The sequence below is a fragment of the Episyrphus balteatus genome, chromosome 3, assembly GCF_945859705.1.
Source record: "Episyrphus balteatus chromosome 3, idEpiBalt1.1, whole genome shotgun sequence".
Taxonomy (NCBI): Eukaryota; Metazoa; Arthropoda; class Insecta; order Diptera; family Syrphidae; genus Episyrphus; species Episyrphus balteatus.
In genome coordinates this window covers 67,273,672-67,290,567 of record NC_079136.1, presented here as the reverse complement: position 1 = coordinate 67,290,567, position 16,896 = coordinate 67,273,672, and the positions used below count along the sequence as shown (strand labels likewise).

Below are 16,896 nucleotides of genomic sequence, written 5' to 3'. Positions count from 1 at the left end.
CTATCTCTAAAAACAAAAAAGTTATAATCAATTAATTTTTCCTGTCGCTTTTTTGTTTCATCTTGTTTCAAATCACTACGATACTAAAGAAGTTTTCACTTCAAAAAGTTTTAAGGCTGGTATGTTGCTTATCCATATCAGTTAAAATTAAAAAGCCTAGTACATATGTACATACGAAGTAGGTCGTGAATCCATATTAATTTGTATTTTTTGTTTGCCCATGAACGTTCCTTCATGGAAAAAGTCTAAAGTTTTGTTTCACTACCGGTGATCAGTTCACACGCGAAATTAATGGAAATCTCTTTCACATAGATGTATCGATTTATAATTGAATCGTTTATTTCAGAAACAGCATAAGTCTATTTTTCCCAAAAATTGGAGATTTCTCATTTATGTACCCCCCCCCCAAATTCTAAAACTGAAAGAAAAGGGTTTTAAGTTATTTTGGCAGCAATCTGGACACGCACACCTTTTTGTTATACATCTATAAAAAGGTAAGGAATTACTCTATCTATATCTATTAAATTTCTCGCGGTGGTAGCGTTTTTAACTGTTGAATATATGACATTTTACCAGTTTTTTATTATTTTGGCAGCCATCATGACACACAAGCTTAAAAGTTATACATGAATGGAGAGGTAAAGATTTACTCTATTTACTGCTATTTTATTTACTAAAATCAGAAGCAGGGTTCAAAAGCTGTAGCTATTTGAAAACAAAAGTTTTACCAAAAATATTCGCAGAAACGACGACGACGAGGCTTAAAAACCCGTTAAGACTTGAAAAAAGGTTTATATTTTTAAGGTTTTTAAATGCGTCTTTAGCTAGATTATAACTCGGCATACTCTAAATTTAAAGTGCTGTGGAGTTTTAACATAAAAAACAGTTTTTTGTTGCTCCTGAAAAGTTAGTTCTCATGGACTTATGCTGTTTCTGAAATAAACGATTCAATTTTGAATTTTAGCCTTCTCTATACATATATTTTTTTTTTTTACAAATAAATTTGGAAATTGAATAAAAAAAAATCGTTCATTGCCAAATCGGGCGTCCCGCAAGGTAGTCACCTGGGACCTCTTCTTTTTATTTTAGCTATTAATGACGTACCGTTATGTTTACGTAAGAGTGAAATTCTTATTTTCGCAGATGATATGAAAATTTACAAAAGCATTAGCTCTGTGAATGACCGCATATCCTTGCAAGATGATCTTGATAGATTTGCTATTTGGTGTACAAGGAACGGTTTAAATCTCAACCCGACTAAGTGTCAGACGATGACCTTTTCAAAGAAAAAAACTCCTAGTCTGTATGATTATAAGATATCTCATCACACTTTACTCCGTGTGCATAGCTTTAAAGACCTTGGTGTTAACTTTAACTCCAACCTCGATTTCTCAGAGCACATAAACCTGATTGTAAACAAGGCCAATTCTATGTTAGGTTTTGTCAAGCGTTGGTCGAAAGAGTTTAGGGACCCTTACGTTACATTAGCTCTTTACAACTGCTTAGTTCGCCCCCACTTAGAATACGCATCTCAAGTTTGGACACCTTTTTACAGCATCCATATAGAAAGAATAGAATCAGTCCAACGTAATTTTATTCGTTTTGCCTTAAAAGGCTTACCATGGACGGACCCTTTTAACCTTCCTTCCTATGAGCATCGAATCAACCTACTGCAGATCCAAACCTTGTCTCAAAGGAGAGTAAATAACGACCTTGTATTTATTCATCAACTTATAACGGGTGTAATTGATGGCCCGGATCTGCTTAATTCTATTAATTTTAACTACCGGAGAGGTGCTTATAACTTTCGTAGCTTAGATTTAATAAAATTACCCCAACACCGTACTAATTATGGTATGCATGTGCCCTTAACTCGCATGTGTAAGCTTGTAAATTTGAATACTAATCTGTTTGATTTTAATATTAATAAAACTAGTCTGAAAAAATACTAAAAACCAGTGTACCACGCTCATAAACTTTTTTTTTGTATTTATGTTCAATGTTTACTGATTCTTTTCTCATTTAATGTCTTTATACGAGTACCTAATTGTATGTACATATGTATATTGAATTATTTTTTTATCAACACTCTTGACTATTAAAACATTTTTGTTTTAAAATTTTGACACTTTCTGAAAATTAAACATGAAATATTAAATTTATTTTTTTGTTCATTTTAAATTTTTTTTATTTTGCACAGATATAATAAATGCTTGTACTAAGCAGTCCCAATCTTTGACCTTCCTTTGATATTCGTATCACCATTCTCTTTACTTATTTAGTTCTTTTTAATTTGTTTTTACCTTCAAAAAACACTAAAAAGTGCCGATACGATAATCATCCGCAAATGACTTCGTACTCGGTGAAAATGGACCCCAGCGCGTGCGGTATCTGGGGGGGAAAGAGGCGTGGGAATTTCAAAAAAAAAAAAAGGCCTGTATTTTATGTAGTCAAACGTGTACAAGTTTACCAGCGATGAATGTCAAATTGGAGATGCATTCTTTTCGAATTCACCAGAAGTATGTAGGTACTATGCTTAAGATGTTAAAAAGATACTCTTCCAACATAGAAAATTTAAAACATCAATCTATTTCAATTATTTGAAAGTTTTGGCCTCACTTTTTTTGTTTGTTTTGGTGTTTAAGAACTCGTACTTACTAACTCTTATTAATTTATCAGGTATAATAAAAAACAACTATTTTCTAGTTTTCAAAATTACAACGTTATTTTTTTTGCAAGTAGGTAAAAAAATTTTGCATTAAAAAATTTTATTTTAAATAAAAATTATTCTGCATTGAAAGAAAAATTCATTGCAAAATGTGTATGCTTTAAAAAATTTTTTTAATATTCGTTAAATTTTTTACAATTATGATCATTTAAAGTCAAAATCGTGATCCTCCAATTTTTTTTGTAAAAAATCGATACAATATAACAAAAAAAAACGGCTTGATTGATTGAATAAAAACTTTGTGGGATTTTTGGCGTCCTATTAATCTATAAAAGGCACACTTATCATTACTGGTATTCTCAATATTTCCAGCTTAGTGCCTGATTATTTAAAAAAAAAATCCCAAATCCTTTTTTGGCTTGATTTTTCAAATTAATGTAAAGAATAAAAAAAACTCATCACAAAAAAATTTACCTGATTTTTGTGGGAAATGTATTCAAAATTTAAAAACCCTTCTTAATTTTCAATTAAAAATTTCGCTTTTTCAGCGATGTATAACAACGGAAAATGGTCTTAATGTGTCAGTTATTTTCCTGACAGCCATTTATACATGACATATTTTTTCCCAAGCTTTTACACAAAAAAAAAGTTTGGTTTTTAAAATCTGATTTTTCTTTTAATTCCAATATGACCATTTTTAAGCAAAATACAGTCATTTGAAAACCTAAAAAAATTTGGAATCTATTTTTAATCCTTAATTTTTTTCCGCTAGTGAACATATAGAAGAAAATTAAAACTAATTCTATCGTGAATTGTGCCCTTGATTATGAAAGTGGACTACGTCACTTTTTGCATTGGTTAAAGAAATACTTACATAATAATTTTCTTATAAAGATTTAATTGTATTTTTTTAATGAAATCACTAAAGGAGCAATAAAGAAATTTATTAACAGCAGTTTCGCTTTCAAATAAATTTGATGGCATTTTTAGGAGTGACTTAGTCCACTTTCATAATTAAGGGCACAATTATTTTCAAATAAAACTTAATTATTACTTTCAATAAAAAATAAAAATATTTTTAGATGTAACGTTATTTGAAAGTAAGTTCATGTTCATCTTACGGAGAAGTTTTAAAACTAATGTGTTGAAATATTACAAAGTTTGCTTCTCAGCTCTTTTGTTTAAAACTAGATGGTTTGTTGCTTCGCAAATTCATGTATAAATAATACACATCTGTAATCGAAATTCAGTTTTGAAAATAATAATTATTAACATTGAATATAAATAAAAACTAAACGAACAATTAAGAATGTTTAGACAAAATTCGAACTAAGCATACAAATTCAATAAGGGACAAAGCTTAAATATAAAAACAGCATAGGCATCATAATGCATTAAGTTTACCTACAATTAAGTATACAGAAAAATCATCCTTAGTACCTAAGTAAAAGTAGCCAATTAATTGGATGACAGCACTGGCCTTCCACTGAGAGAGAATGTATCCATTATACAATGTTCAATTGGTGGCGCATCATTTGCTTGGCCATCATCAGACTTCATTTTACAAAATTACAATTTTAAACCCAGAAAAAAAAACAAAAAACCTACCTAAATATAAATTGGTCTATTTATAAATATCAGGAACCCTCAAAAGACGTTAAAGACGTTCACTTTTTCCAATGAGAGAAGATACAATTTTTTTTTTTTTATTTTTACTTTCTCCACAAGAAACAAGACAGCAAAAAAAAAAGTGAAAGAAACCTGTTGCAAGAACGTATATTTCAATATTATATGGACTTCCTCATGCGCGAAACAATGCAAAAAAGGAAGAAGACGAACAAAACCCACTGCCGGTTTTTTTTTTTTATTAAAAGCCGGTTCTCTATGTATTTGTATGAAAAGAGCTGTGTGACTTCTAGGCATCTCTTCTCTACTATATCGACAACAACTCTTGGTTATTGTGAGCGGCTCTTTTAGGTCTTTCAATAAAAGTGGAATTTGTGTCAAGGCTATAATGATGAAGTGCATCCAATTGTTTATAGTTGATGTTTATAAATTGGATAAAAGCTAGTTACTGCGGCGATATGATGTATCGAGTCCTGTCCTCAAGCATTTCTTGTACCTATACTTGGCCTTCAAGTGTAAAAGGTCATAAATAAAGAACACTTTTCCATAAGCTTTGATAGGAGGGAATTGCTTTTTTTATAATTGTTATTGCCAAGAGATTGTAAAACGATTTTTTTGTACCTTGAATTCAGTCAAGAGTTAATGCATGAAAATTGATAAAATAGAAGGTCCAGTTGTTACACTTCTTTAAGATCGAGATTGAAAAGAAACCTACTTTAGATCGAGGCATCTTTTTAAAAACTGCTTTCTTTCAAACCTTGATCTCTTAAAGAAAAGAAAGCTTTTACGTTTCATTGGAATAAAATTGCTCAACTTGCATGTTAGCCAAAGTAAAAATCAAAACACATTCCCATCTTCAAGCTCAACTATAAACGTGATTTGAAAAAAAAAAACATTTTCAATCAAAAAACTTGACACATGATATTCAAATAAGCTTATCAAATTGACATTCACGATGTAAATAATGTCAACATTCTTATTTCAATCGTTGTCTTCAACAGTGTCGATCAATTCAATTTAGAAACAAACAAAACACACGCAGACCTCTTAAAAATCTTCTTCTTTCCCAACTTATATCTTTTCAAGAACTCCAATATCGTGATTGGTCATTTTTTCCAAGTTTATAAAAAGCTTAAAGATGCCACTCTATATAACTCACGTGAGCCGATATAAATGTAATACAAAACAAGTATCGTGAGTGAATTGTGTGAAAAAGTTTCCTTTCACTACTTAAAAGTCAGTTGGTGTCTTCAATCTAACGGCAGGCAGCAGCTATATATCAGCCATTACATAAGCAAAATGCACGTCTTATAAGCTACATATTTACAGCTTAAACAGGTGGAAGCTACTATAAACGCATCCAAGCACACAAGAAACCAATATAATAGTTTTTTATTCCCAGACTTGTAAGTTGACTTGTTAGATTTGGATTTTTGGTTGAAACTTACCACAGACCGATCCGATGGGTAAGGTGCCACAAAAATACGTGCACCCACAATAACCCATCACAAGAAAACAGAAGTTGAAACACAAAAATATTCATACACACGGACCGTTTGTTGGTAACAATAATCTGATTAAGTTGAAATAAATCACACACATCATAGTCGTATATATACAAAAACAAGAGTTGTGGCTGTTTTGCATTAAAAGTCGACATGGCTCATGTAAAAATGTGCAAAAGACGCACCATAATGATGACTTGAGGAGGTACTTAGTTATAGCCCGATCCAAGAGCTCATTAATTAGACAAAATTAAAAAAAAAAAAAAACACTTTATAAACGGAAATGGTGTATAGAGCTGTTTTATAACTTGTGGATATGACGTGAATAAATTGATAAATAAAAGAAAAAGTTAAATACTTTATACACATTGAAATATTTGATATTAAAGTTCACTGATGGTTGACAAACCATATCGGAAGCACACCATTCAATTCCACAATTGTTATGTTTGTGCAGCATTTTAATTGACTTCGACCTCACGTTGGATAAAGGTGAAGAAATTCATAGGAATGCTGTTTACAAGATAAATTGATCACTTACTCGTGTCGTAGGTACTCTGATTTATAGACTTGAGCTTTATTTCTTACGTTTATATGTACAGTGCAAAAGAGCTGAACTAAATGGTTTTAATAAAGCAATGGAACAAATATAACATTATTAAATCGATTCCATTGAAATAGAATGAAGAACCCGTGTTCTTTTGAAATATTTAAAAACTGCTTTGAAAATTCACAACAAAACTCATTTCCAATCAAATTGTACTAAAAAATAATTCTGGCCATTTTTTTTATATTATTATACCATTATACCTTGGAAGAGTGATGGAGTGATGTTTTCAAAATATCTATCCAGTTTTTTTTACTGTTTGAAAAATCAAAGATTTCAAAATCTGGTTGAAATTTTTTTTTTGGAAATAAAAAAAAAAACTTTAAGAAATACTTTTATAAAACAAATACACTGGCCGTCAACATTAGGGTGACGCTGAAAAAAAATTTGGGGGATATCAATTTAAATCTATTTTTTTGGATAAGGATTCACAGTTTGATTAATTCCACATAATTTTAACGACAATTCAAGGGTTGGGGTCAAAATCCCGAAAACAGAAATCCCGAAAATCCAAAATCCAGAAAACCCATGATCTCGAAAAAAAACCAAAATCCCAAAAAAACCCAAAATCCCGAATGTAATCCCGGAATCCTGAAAATTATATAAAATGAAAAAATGTCTGCAAATTTTGCATTATATAATGTATATAATTTTTTGGAATTGTGATTTCGGAACAATAATCCTAAGTGTAAAGTTAAGAAGTAAAGGCGTAAAAGATAATATTACTTTATAGTTCCGTTTATATTTCTTTGAATATGATTTGAAGTTCTTCCTTGACTTTGGGTTTTTAGGATTGTGAGTTTTCAGTATTTTTGATTTTCGGGATTCAGGGTTTTTTGAATTCAGGATTCTTGGTTTTAAAGATTCAGAACTTTGGGATTGTCTCCGTCTACCAAAATTTAATTGCGCAAACTTTTCTTCTTCGGTGAAAAGTTATAAAAACCAATAAAGTAAAATTTTGCTTTGTACCTTTGCCAACCGCCTGTAACTAACTAACTGTTGGTGGCATTATTAAAAAATAAAACTAAAAAAAGTCTTTGTCTTGCTGAAATATGACCAAACGTCAAAATTCACTTTCGTTATATGAAATAAGGCCGAATTATGAAACTCAGCATTATTTCTCTTTACCTCAATTTTTTACAGGTCGCATTATTTCGTGTCAGCATTTTCATTCAACAATTTTCCTAAGAAGATTTTCCAGATTTTTTAATACAAAAATATTACAAGTTACTTTCGATATAGTGGGCCAGTGAGTAGCCTCTATAAAATGGATTTAAAATACTTCAGTGAGGAAACACCGTGAAGTTTAATGTTTTTTTTTTTTTATTTTTTCAGTTTTAAACTCACTTTTTACTTGCGATATAGCATATAGGTACTATAAATCAAGTAATGCATTCGTAAAAAAAAAAAAAGTTGAGATAACATTTTTCCATGATACTACGATGGTAGACAATGCCAAAAAAGTGGGTCCCGAAAGTCCGTCTGTCTGTCTGTCTGTATAAGGAGCTACAGCCTAAACGGATGGACCGATTGACTTCAAACTTGGTATGTAGCATTTTTTGGAGACTCTCCAGAGGGATTTTTGGAATTAATTTTTTTGGACCAAAAATAACGGTACTTGTCATATACCGATTTTAGTAAAGTTAAAATTGCTCAAAAACGGCTCCAACGATTTTGTTTAAAAAATTCAAATGAAAGTTTAAAGACAAAGTCTATCTTCTAATAAAATTTTTTTTTTGAAAGTCATTATTAACGGTACCTACCATAGAACGGTTTTTTTTTTTTTTAATCCTATATTCTCCGAAACGACTTTTTCGATTTGAACGAAACTTTTTGTGAAGCAGCTCTTATATAATTTTAATATAAGCCAAAAATAAAATTTCAAAAAAAAAATAATTTTTGGATTTTTAAAAAAATTTTGAAATTTTTTGTTTGAAAAATAAAATTTTCGAAAACGGAATATTGTATTTTTTTGAAATTTTGTTTTTAGATGTTGATTAGTGATTTCTACAAAATGGCATACCAATTTTATTTTAAAACTTTTTTCCCAAAAAATTATTTATACAAAATTAGTTTTTCTAAAAAACAGCTCTAACGATTTTGAAATTTTTTTTACATGATTTCAGATTTTGTTTTATTTTTTTTCAAAAAACGAATTTTATGTTTTTTTTTTTTTTATATAAAAAGTCTTAAAAATTGAAGCAACATGAACTATACGAGCAAGTTCGTGCGACCCAGTCGTGCATTTTATTTCTAAAGGAACCAAATTTTTGGTACTTAATACAAATTACGTTGCGCGTTTCACTTTACCTTTTCCTTTCCATTTCTCATTCGAATTCCACCGCAATCAATACGGAAGTAACGAAACTAACTTATCTTAAATACCAAAGCGTTCAATACCAATGTTCAAAAATCTGAATCTCTATTCCGTTTTTATTTTTTTAGCCTGTTTTGGCATTTTTCCCTACTTCACCCACTCGGATTCACAAATCAGACTCTTAATCTAGAAAATGGAAGACGATATTATTTTCCAAAGAAATTATATAACCATTAAATTCAGGTATATATAAATTCAAAATTGTTTTGCAGGTCCAATTTATTTTATCATTTTAGGATATTCAAATACTATCGAAATCGAACACCCATGGTCCAAAATCTATTTAGACCTCCGAACCCTATTGAACCTTGCGAAAAGTACTACTTCCTGTCTCTTGTGTTCGAAATAATTCAGTAGATCAAAAAAGTACTTCGTGAACAAACTTTCTAATTTGCTTTTATATTTTTCCATTAACATAGAAATACAGTGACACAAAAGCAAACTTTGACTGATTGCAGACTTTTATGCAAAAAAAAAATATGTTACAAGTTACATTCATTGTTAAGCAAGTGAACAGCACTGATCCAGTGCCCCACCGTCTCCGACGACATCCGCACAAAAACACAAGACACAACTCTGAGCTTATAACTGTTTTGATGCAATCCATAAGCAGTATCAAATTATCAATTTACAAAGAGTGCATGCGGCATAAAAGATACATTTTCAGCCATTTTTACGACACACCGAAAAAAAAAAGATACTCCTGTGCAATCTACGATCTTGTGCGGTTAATTTGCGTGTGACTGCTTCAAAACTAAGGTGTATCCGTGTTGTAAGCTCTAAACAGGTGCTGTTTTAAATTCATATACACATTTCTGTATACTCTATCTGGTTGGTTGGTTGGTTGACTGGTTGGTAGAACATGTATCTGCGCAATTGCATATATGTGGTGTATCTTATAAGGCAACCTATCTCTAGCTTTTATTCAAACCATCATGTGATGGATGCTGGATTTGTATGATCTCTTTTTTTTTTTTTTGGTGCGAAAAAAAAATGCGTGATGTATATTTTGCGTCGTTTCCCTTGTGAAATGCGTTTCGGATTTCACGAGACTGGAGAACCACTTTCTTTTAGGAATCGCGACACCTCTCGCGGTATTGGTGGTCTTCATCTCGCTTTATATCTACAAAAAAAAAATTGTAACTGTGCGAGAGTTGATCTCCTTTATTCTGGTGTAGTGCGGGATCAATGACACAAACACACATACACCTGCTCTGGTCTTTAGTTGGTTTCACTTAGTTTTACCACTTTTATTTTTTGGATTTTTCTTGAAGATTGTTGTTAGACTTTTTGAAGTTTCCAAATTCTCTTTTTGTCTGTAATTAACCTTTGCTTCGAGATTTTTACAAAAAAAATGTAGCTTCTTGTTGTTTTTTTGGTTTTTATAAAAGTTTGGTGATATTAAGTCTGTGTTAGCTCTGAAGTTTTCATAAGACAGAAACTATATAAGATTCCCAATTAAGAGCATCAAGATACAAAGTAGATAAGTATCTGATTCGCAGCTTAAAACATTTTATGGTGATGTTAAGTGAGCATTTGATCAGCAACAAAATCATGCCAAGTTTCATGTTTTACACCACGTTGACAACAAGACATGATTGCACATAAAGTTGATGTTAGATGGGGAAGAAAAACATAGAAAATAATAATATGACTGGCTACTGATTTGTTTCGTAAGTTTTTTTTATCGAAAATAGGTCCAAAATTCAAAACATAGTTTAGTTCAGTGTCAGTTAATTAAGAAAAAAAAAAACAAACAATATTTCCTCATTTTCATTAGAATCTTGTAGTATTTTTTATTGGTGATTGGTGATACAAATGAATTGAAAGGTGATGCAATATAGTAAGGATATTGGGTGGTGTTAATTAAGTAAGTGTCGAGTTCTTAGACACATTTATTGCTTTTAAATAAATATATTAAAGTGGACATATTGCATGGAAATTAAGGTCAATCGTTCTACTTTTATTCCAACTATTGTTCTATTAAACTTCTTGTTCAGATCAAAGTTGCTTAGATCTAGGTACTTGTAAAAGAAAAACGATAAGTTTTTCTAATTTTCAGAAAATACTCTGTTGGTTTGCTAATGACAGTATTTTAATCATTTAACCTTTAAGATGATGAACACATTTCCAAATGCTATGACAAGTTCACTTTAACCTCTTGTTGGCACTCAAGATGTTAGATATAATCTTTTCTTTAACTTTCCCTTGTTCTATGTTCAGTCATTTGTATGTGGTGTGTTATTAAAATTAATAACAACATACGCTTATACTTTAACCTTTGCTACTTCTTTTACATTCTGTTATTGTGTTTACCAGGAAACGGAAGCACAAAGGTGTTATTAAAAGCTATCCATTGACACATTTTCTTTTTCTTCGAACACTTTTGCATATCTTAGGTATAGGAGTATTGCTTAATCTCCTAAGAAAATCATTTATTTTTAAATAATTTTCAGTTTAATTGATAAATGAGAGCTTTACAAAAAGGAAGTATTTGATAATTTATTAGTTTCGGGTCTTTTAAAAATTTAATTTAAAATATTAAACAATTAGATAAACAAAAGAGTTGATATGCGAACCTTATTTTAAGGGTTGGGGTCGAAATGCTGTATGTTGCAAAATGCTGTATTCAAAATACTGTATTTCAAAATTCTGTACATCAAAATTCTGTATATCAGTGAAAATGCTGTACAAAATATCGTTTTGATAATGTAAAAAGTGCGCGCGCACTTGAAAAACAGATTTTTTTAAAAGAGGTTTTATTATGAATTTCTAAACGATTTATAAAGAGGCAAGCTTATAATGCTGATTAATCTAGGTACTTTATTAGGAGCTACGGAAAAAGGAGAGAGAAAACAAAACTCTACACTTATTTAAAAAACAATCTGAATTAAACGACGTTGCATACCTAAAACGGATTGCAAAAAAATTGAATTTATATTGATTTTTGTAAAATTTATTTTGTATGTTTAAGAAAAATTTGATTTGTGTTCCTAGAATTGATTTATTTTGTTACTTTAATAATTGTCAATAATTATATTTAAAGCTTGTATTATGTGTTTTTTTAATCAAAGGAAATATCTTGAAAAATACTGTATTGAAAATACAGTATTTTACCGTACAGAATTTTACAAAACAGAATTTTGCAAGTCAGTATTTTGTTTATACAGTATTTTGACACACAGAACTTTGTGTTTACAGTATAGTGGCATACAGAATTATGGTCTTACAGTATTTTGAGCCCACAGAATTTTGTCGTACAGAATTTTGACAAGCAGAAATATGACCCGCTCCCTTATTTTAAGTATATTTCTATTTTTTGAATAGAAGCTATGTAGGAAACAAAAATTTAAGTATTCACAAATAAAAAAACGGGAGCGGGTCATAATTCTGCTTGTCAAAATTCTGTACGATAAAATTCTGTGGGGACAAAATATTGTAATACCATAATTCTGTACGTCATTATACTGTAAATACAAAATTCTGTACGTCAAAATACTGTATGAACAAAATACTGACATGCAAAATTCTGTTTTGTAAAATTCTGTACGGCAAAATACTGTATATCAAAATTCTGTAAAAATGCTGTAAAAAAATATCGTTTTGATAATGTAAAAAAGTGCGCGCGCACTTTTTTACATTACTTTTACTTTTTTACATTATTCCAAAGACGACTGAGCAATTGATAAGTAAACACAAGTAAATTTGGTACGACGACACACACAAAAATCGTTTCCGACAAATATCTCGGCTTCAGGATATCCTACTTCAAAAAATAAAGGAATAATCTATTTGTTATAACAATTTTTGGGGTCGAAATTCTGTATGTTGCAAAATTCTGTATTCAAAATACTGTATGCCAAAAAACTGTATGTCAAAATTCTGTATGTGCAAAATGCTGTAGGAACAAAATTCTGAAAGTCAAAATTCTGTATAGCAAAATTCTGGTTGGTCAAAATACTGTATTTCAAAATTCTGTACATCAAAATTCTGTAAATCAAAATTCTGTAAAAATGCTGTAAAAAAATATCGTTTTGATAATGTAAAAAAGTGCGATATTTGTCGGAAACGATTTTTGTGTGTGTCGTCGTACCAAATTTACTTGTGTTTACTTATCAATTGCTCAGTCGTCTTTGGTAGCAAAGGGCTTATTTTTTTTTTTCTTAAAAATTCAGTAAATTTAAAATTTGTTAGAAAAATGATAACCAAAATATAAGTTTTTTTTAAATTATAACGAAAAAGTGTTTTTCAAGAGGCTGACTGGTATTTGGAGTTAGTTTTGAAACAGTTAAAAAGATCGTATTAAGTTTAGGGTCGAGAGATAAAAGATCCATCTTAGCTTAATTTTTCGACATTCTGGTTTATATTGTTCTTCAGAATGTCTTAATAAACAAAGGTACATATATATTGTTTTCTCGATGAAGACAATGACAATGTAAGCCACACAAGTCTGCAAGGACCTGTTTTAGAGCTTTCTACTCCTTACTAGTCAGGTGGGACGTTGGGAAATACTCTTCAAAAAAGTACTTGATGTTGATTTAGCTGATGTAACTGATTTAGTAAGGTGTGAAATAGGCCCCAGATATTAGCATGCACCCTCATACAATAATCGATCAACTGGCGTGTTTGACAGTAGGTAGGTATGAATCTTTCTTTTTGGATCTAATTTTGTATTTAGTTTCCTTGAAATTTTGCGGCTTCATGGCTCATATTAACGTAAAGAAAAGTGTTTTCTAAAAGTTGGTAGAAAATTTTCAAACTTGGCATTTCTCTTTTTAAGAATATCTGGATTATAAAAATATAATCAATTTTTTTTTAACAATGTTACACAAAAATAAATCAATGTATTTGATTTTATATTGAAATATTAATATTTATTATTGAAAAAAATAAACATTTTTTATAATCCTCATATTTCAAAACATATTTGCCTAGTTTGAATATTTTTAGTAAAAAAAAAAAAAAAAACAACTCCAAAACTATTTCTTATTTATCGTTAAATAAAAGGCGCGTTGAGTTAACATTGATACGGTCTTGAATCTTGGAGAATATTTTTAAAATTTAAATATTTCAAAATCTTTGCGCTCTTATGTGAACTAAAATTCAACAATCTTCAAAATAAGAAACACACTACTCTGTATAGTAAACTCTATATCTAAAATGTGTATTAAAAAATTACAATAATTTTTCTAGCATCTTTAGTTATAAGCGAAATTGTTATTTGGAAATTGGTAAGGTAATCAACATAAAACCTTTTGTTTCACAGTTTTTTAATGTCACATTCATTTATAACAAAATATTAACCTCATTATATCTTCATAAAAAAAATATAAAAAATATTCATCACAAATACAAAAGAGTTGAGGTAAAAACTCATATACATATATTTAGGTGATTTTTTTGGAACATTTGTTTTTATGCATTTGGTATCGTGATAAAATATTTCGAACGAGGAAATTAGAATCCAAAAGCTTATGTTGAAAATTTCTTAAAACAAAATATTGTAAGCCAATAAGCCTCGAGACTAAATTGTTCAAATTACTTTAAGCATCCTTCAATGAAACAACATTATCAATTTAAGCATTTAAAAATTTACAAATTTGAAGTTTGGTTGTATGAATTCTAGCAATTTAGTCTAATTTACACAAATACCTTAAAAATTGTCAATTTTTTTCTAAAACTAAAAATCAATCTTCATAAAAAAAAAAATCTCCACCAAAAGAGTCAAAAATAATAAATAAATTCCGTTAAGGTTAATTTTTTAATAAATAAACACTTTTCAAAAGTCATTGACCATTTAAAATATAATTTTTATTTTATTTGGGTATGCAAATGACCAAACAAATTTATAAATTTATATTTAAATAAACATAATGTATATATTTTTTTGTTAATGACTTTAATTATTCCTCCGCAAAGATCAAATAAAATTTGTTTTGATTTCATTTTTAAAGGATAATGCGAATTACACCATATTACGTTATCATCAATATGACATAAAAATTATGATAATACAAAAAAAACAGTAATTCAAGTCTTTTATTATTCGCACTTCTTATTTCTTCAGTAAGAAAAAAAAAAAAATTGATCAAACTGTAAAACCTTGTTGGCATGAATGACCTACTACTTCGATTACCAATGCAAATTGTGTACAAATTATACTATAAGTCAACCTACAATATTATTTTTTATTGCATCTCAATAAAGTGTAAAAAGTATGCATACAAAACAAAAGATACATAAACTCAACAAATCGATATACATCTCTTCTTTAGATTTTCATGATTATCTTTGCAACCGCGTTTAGTCACAGTAAAATAAGAAAAAAAAAAAAACAGACAAAACAAAAAAACAGTAATAAAAAAGTCAATAAAATAGACAACCAGATGGATATTGTGTGGCTCTATTGACCCCATTCGCAGCAGCGAGCAAATATGATCATCAACTCAAACTGATGTCTGACTAAAAACTCATAAAAGATCTAAAACATCACGTACCACATCAGAAAGAGCTCTTAGATAGATTCTTCTCTGTGTTTACATTTTTAAGATAGAATACAAAAAAAATAAAGATACTACTTTGTGGTTCTTTAAGGTATTTTTTTTTTTATTATTTGTGGTGCGGGCTTATGGTTACACAACCTATATCTCGGTCCTCATATAATCATCATCATCAACACATCAACCCAGAAAACCCATTGACTGTCACCTGTATGTTAATTCTATAACGGTACCTGTGCTTTGCCTCAATGAACTGAGTCAACCTATTAACAAAAAAAAAAAAAACTAATAAAAAAAAAACTACTTAAATTCTTTCCGAAAAAGAAACATCGATATCCAACAAACAAACACAAATATCTTGCATTGAACAAATATAGCGATTAAGTGCAATTAAATGAACAACAACTTCGTGTTGAGAGTTGGAGCTCTACCCGACTTACCTTATAATCATGTTGGTTTGGCTTTTAATTAATCCAATTATGGCAGTGGGTATTATAAAAAAATATAATTAAAAAAATCCAAAGAGTAACGCACTCAAAAATTTACCGAACGCGCGTAACTTTTTTTTTTGAAAAGATACAAAAAGTAGTTATTTTTTTACTTCTTCAAATTTTTTTTTATCAAATTTTCTAATTTTTAATTCTGATCACAAAAATAACAGAAAAGAACAATTGATTTAAAAAAAAAATTAAATTCAACACAGGCACTCTCTTTGAGATACTTTTTGGGGTGGCTTTCCCTTTGTGGTGATGGTGTATAATATTTTGATCAGGTCCCGAACGACTCTATACCCAATTTTAGATGCACTTCCTTAATGAAAATTATTATTTAACCCGACACAACGAGTATTATCATATTGATAATTATAACTGTTAATGCAGCCAAAAAAGTTAAACAAAATAAAATTGCAGATACTTATAAACGCGCGACCAAGAAACAAGACGACGAATGTGTTAAAAAGTTAAAAGGTATAATGTGATAAGTTTTTTTTTTTTTTTTAATTTTTTTAACTTCCAACCATACCAGCGAATGTCCAACAATTAACTGACTTCTTGGCAGCCAAGTCAGTGAAGAAAATCCTCAAAGTTACCATCGAAGATTGTCAGCTCAAGTAAAAAGCCAAGCAGCCAGCCAAACAAACCAACCCACTGACACCAACATCATGGTTAATCTGTATATGGGTACAGTGGGAATGTGTAAAAGAGTTGTAAGCCAAAAATTGCTTGCGAGCTTGAAGTTTGTATAAGGTAAGCTTTTATGTTGTTAGCTGATTGATGTACACTCTGGATTAATCATTTTAGGCCACAATACTTTTTTTTTATTAAAAATTTAAAAACTGACTACAAATATGATTCAAAGTTGTTAAATAACCAAAAATGAATCGGAAATATAACCACTTAATAACCATAAAATAATTCATCTTAGATCAGATTATTTTTATTTTGTGAGAAATTACTAATATCAGTAAACAATTTCAAAAAGTTATAAAATAACCGTGAAATAACCACTTGTTAGTTATTTTACAACTTTTTATCGATAACTATAAGACCATGAATAAATTCTCTTTACCTTTACTTTCCACAATTATTATAATGAAACATAAAAAGTTATAA

The 16,896-nt window shown here is 29.6% G+C and overlaps 1 protein-coding gene across 2 annotated transcripts in view; it reads right to left on the bottom strand.

Moving 5' to 3' along the window:
* The window catches only part of LOC129914831 (peroxidase), a 74,038-nt gene extending 57,705 nt beyond the window's left edge, over positions 1-16,333 (bottom strand). The window contains exon 1 of one of the 2 annotated variants that reach the window (XM_055994250.1): positions 15,724-16,333. In XM_055994250.1, the coding sequence (XP_055850225.1) occupies positions 15,724-15,734 (11 nt within the window). In that variant the 5' untranslated portion in view covers positions 15,735-16,333. The remainder of the gene's footprint in view (positions 1-15,723) is intronic. The other variant, XM_055994249.1, reaches the window with a different exon arrangement.
* Positions 16,334-16,896: the final 563 nt, after the last annotated feature.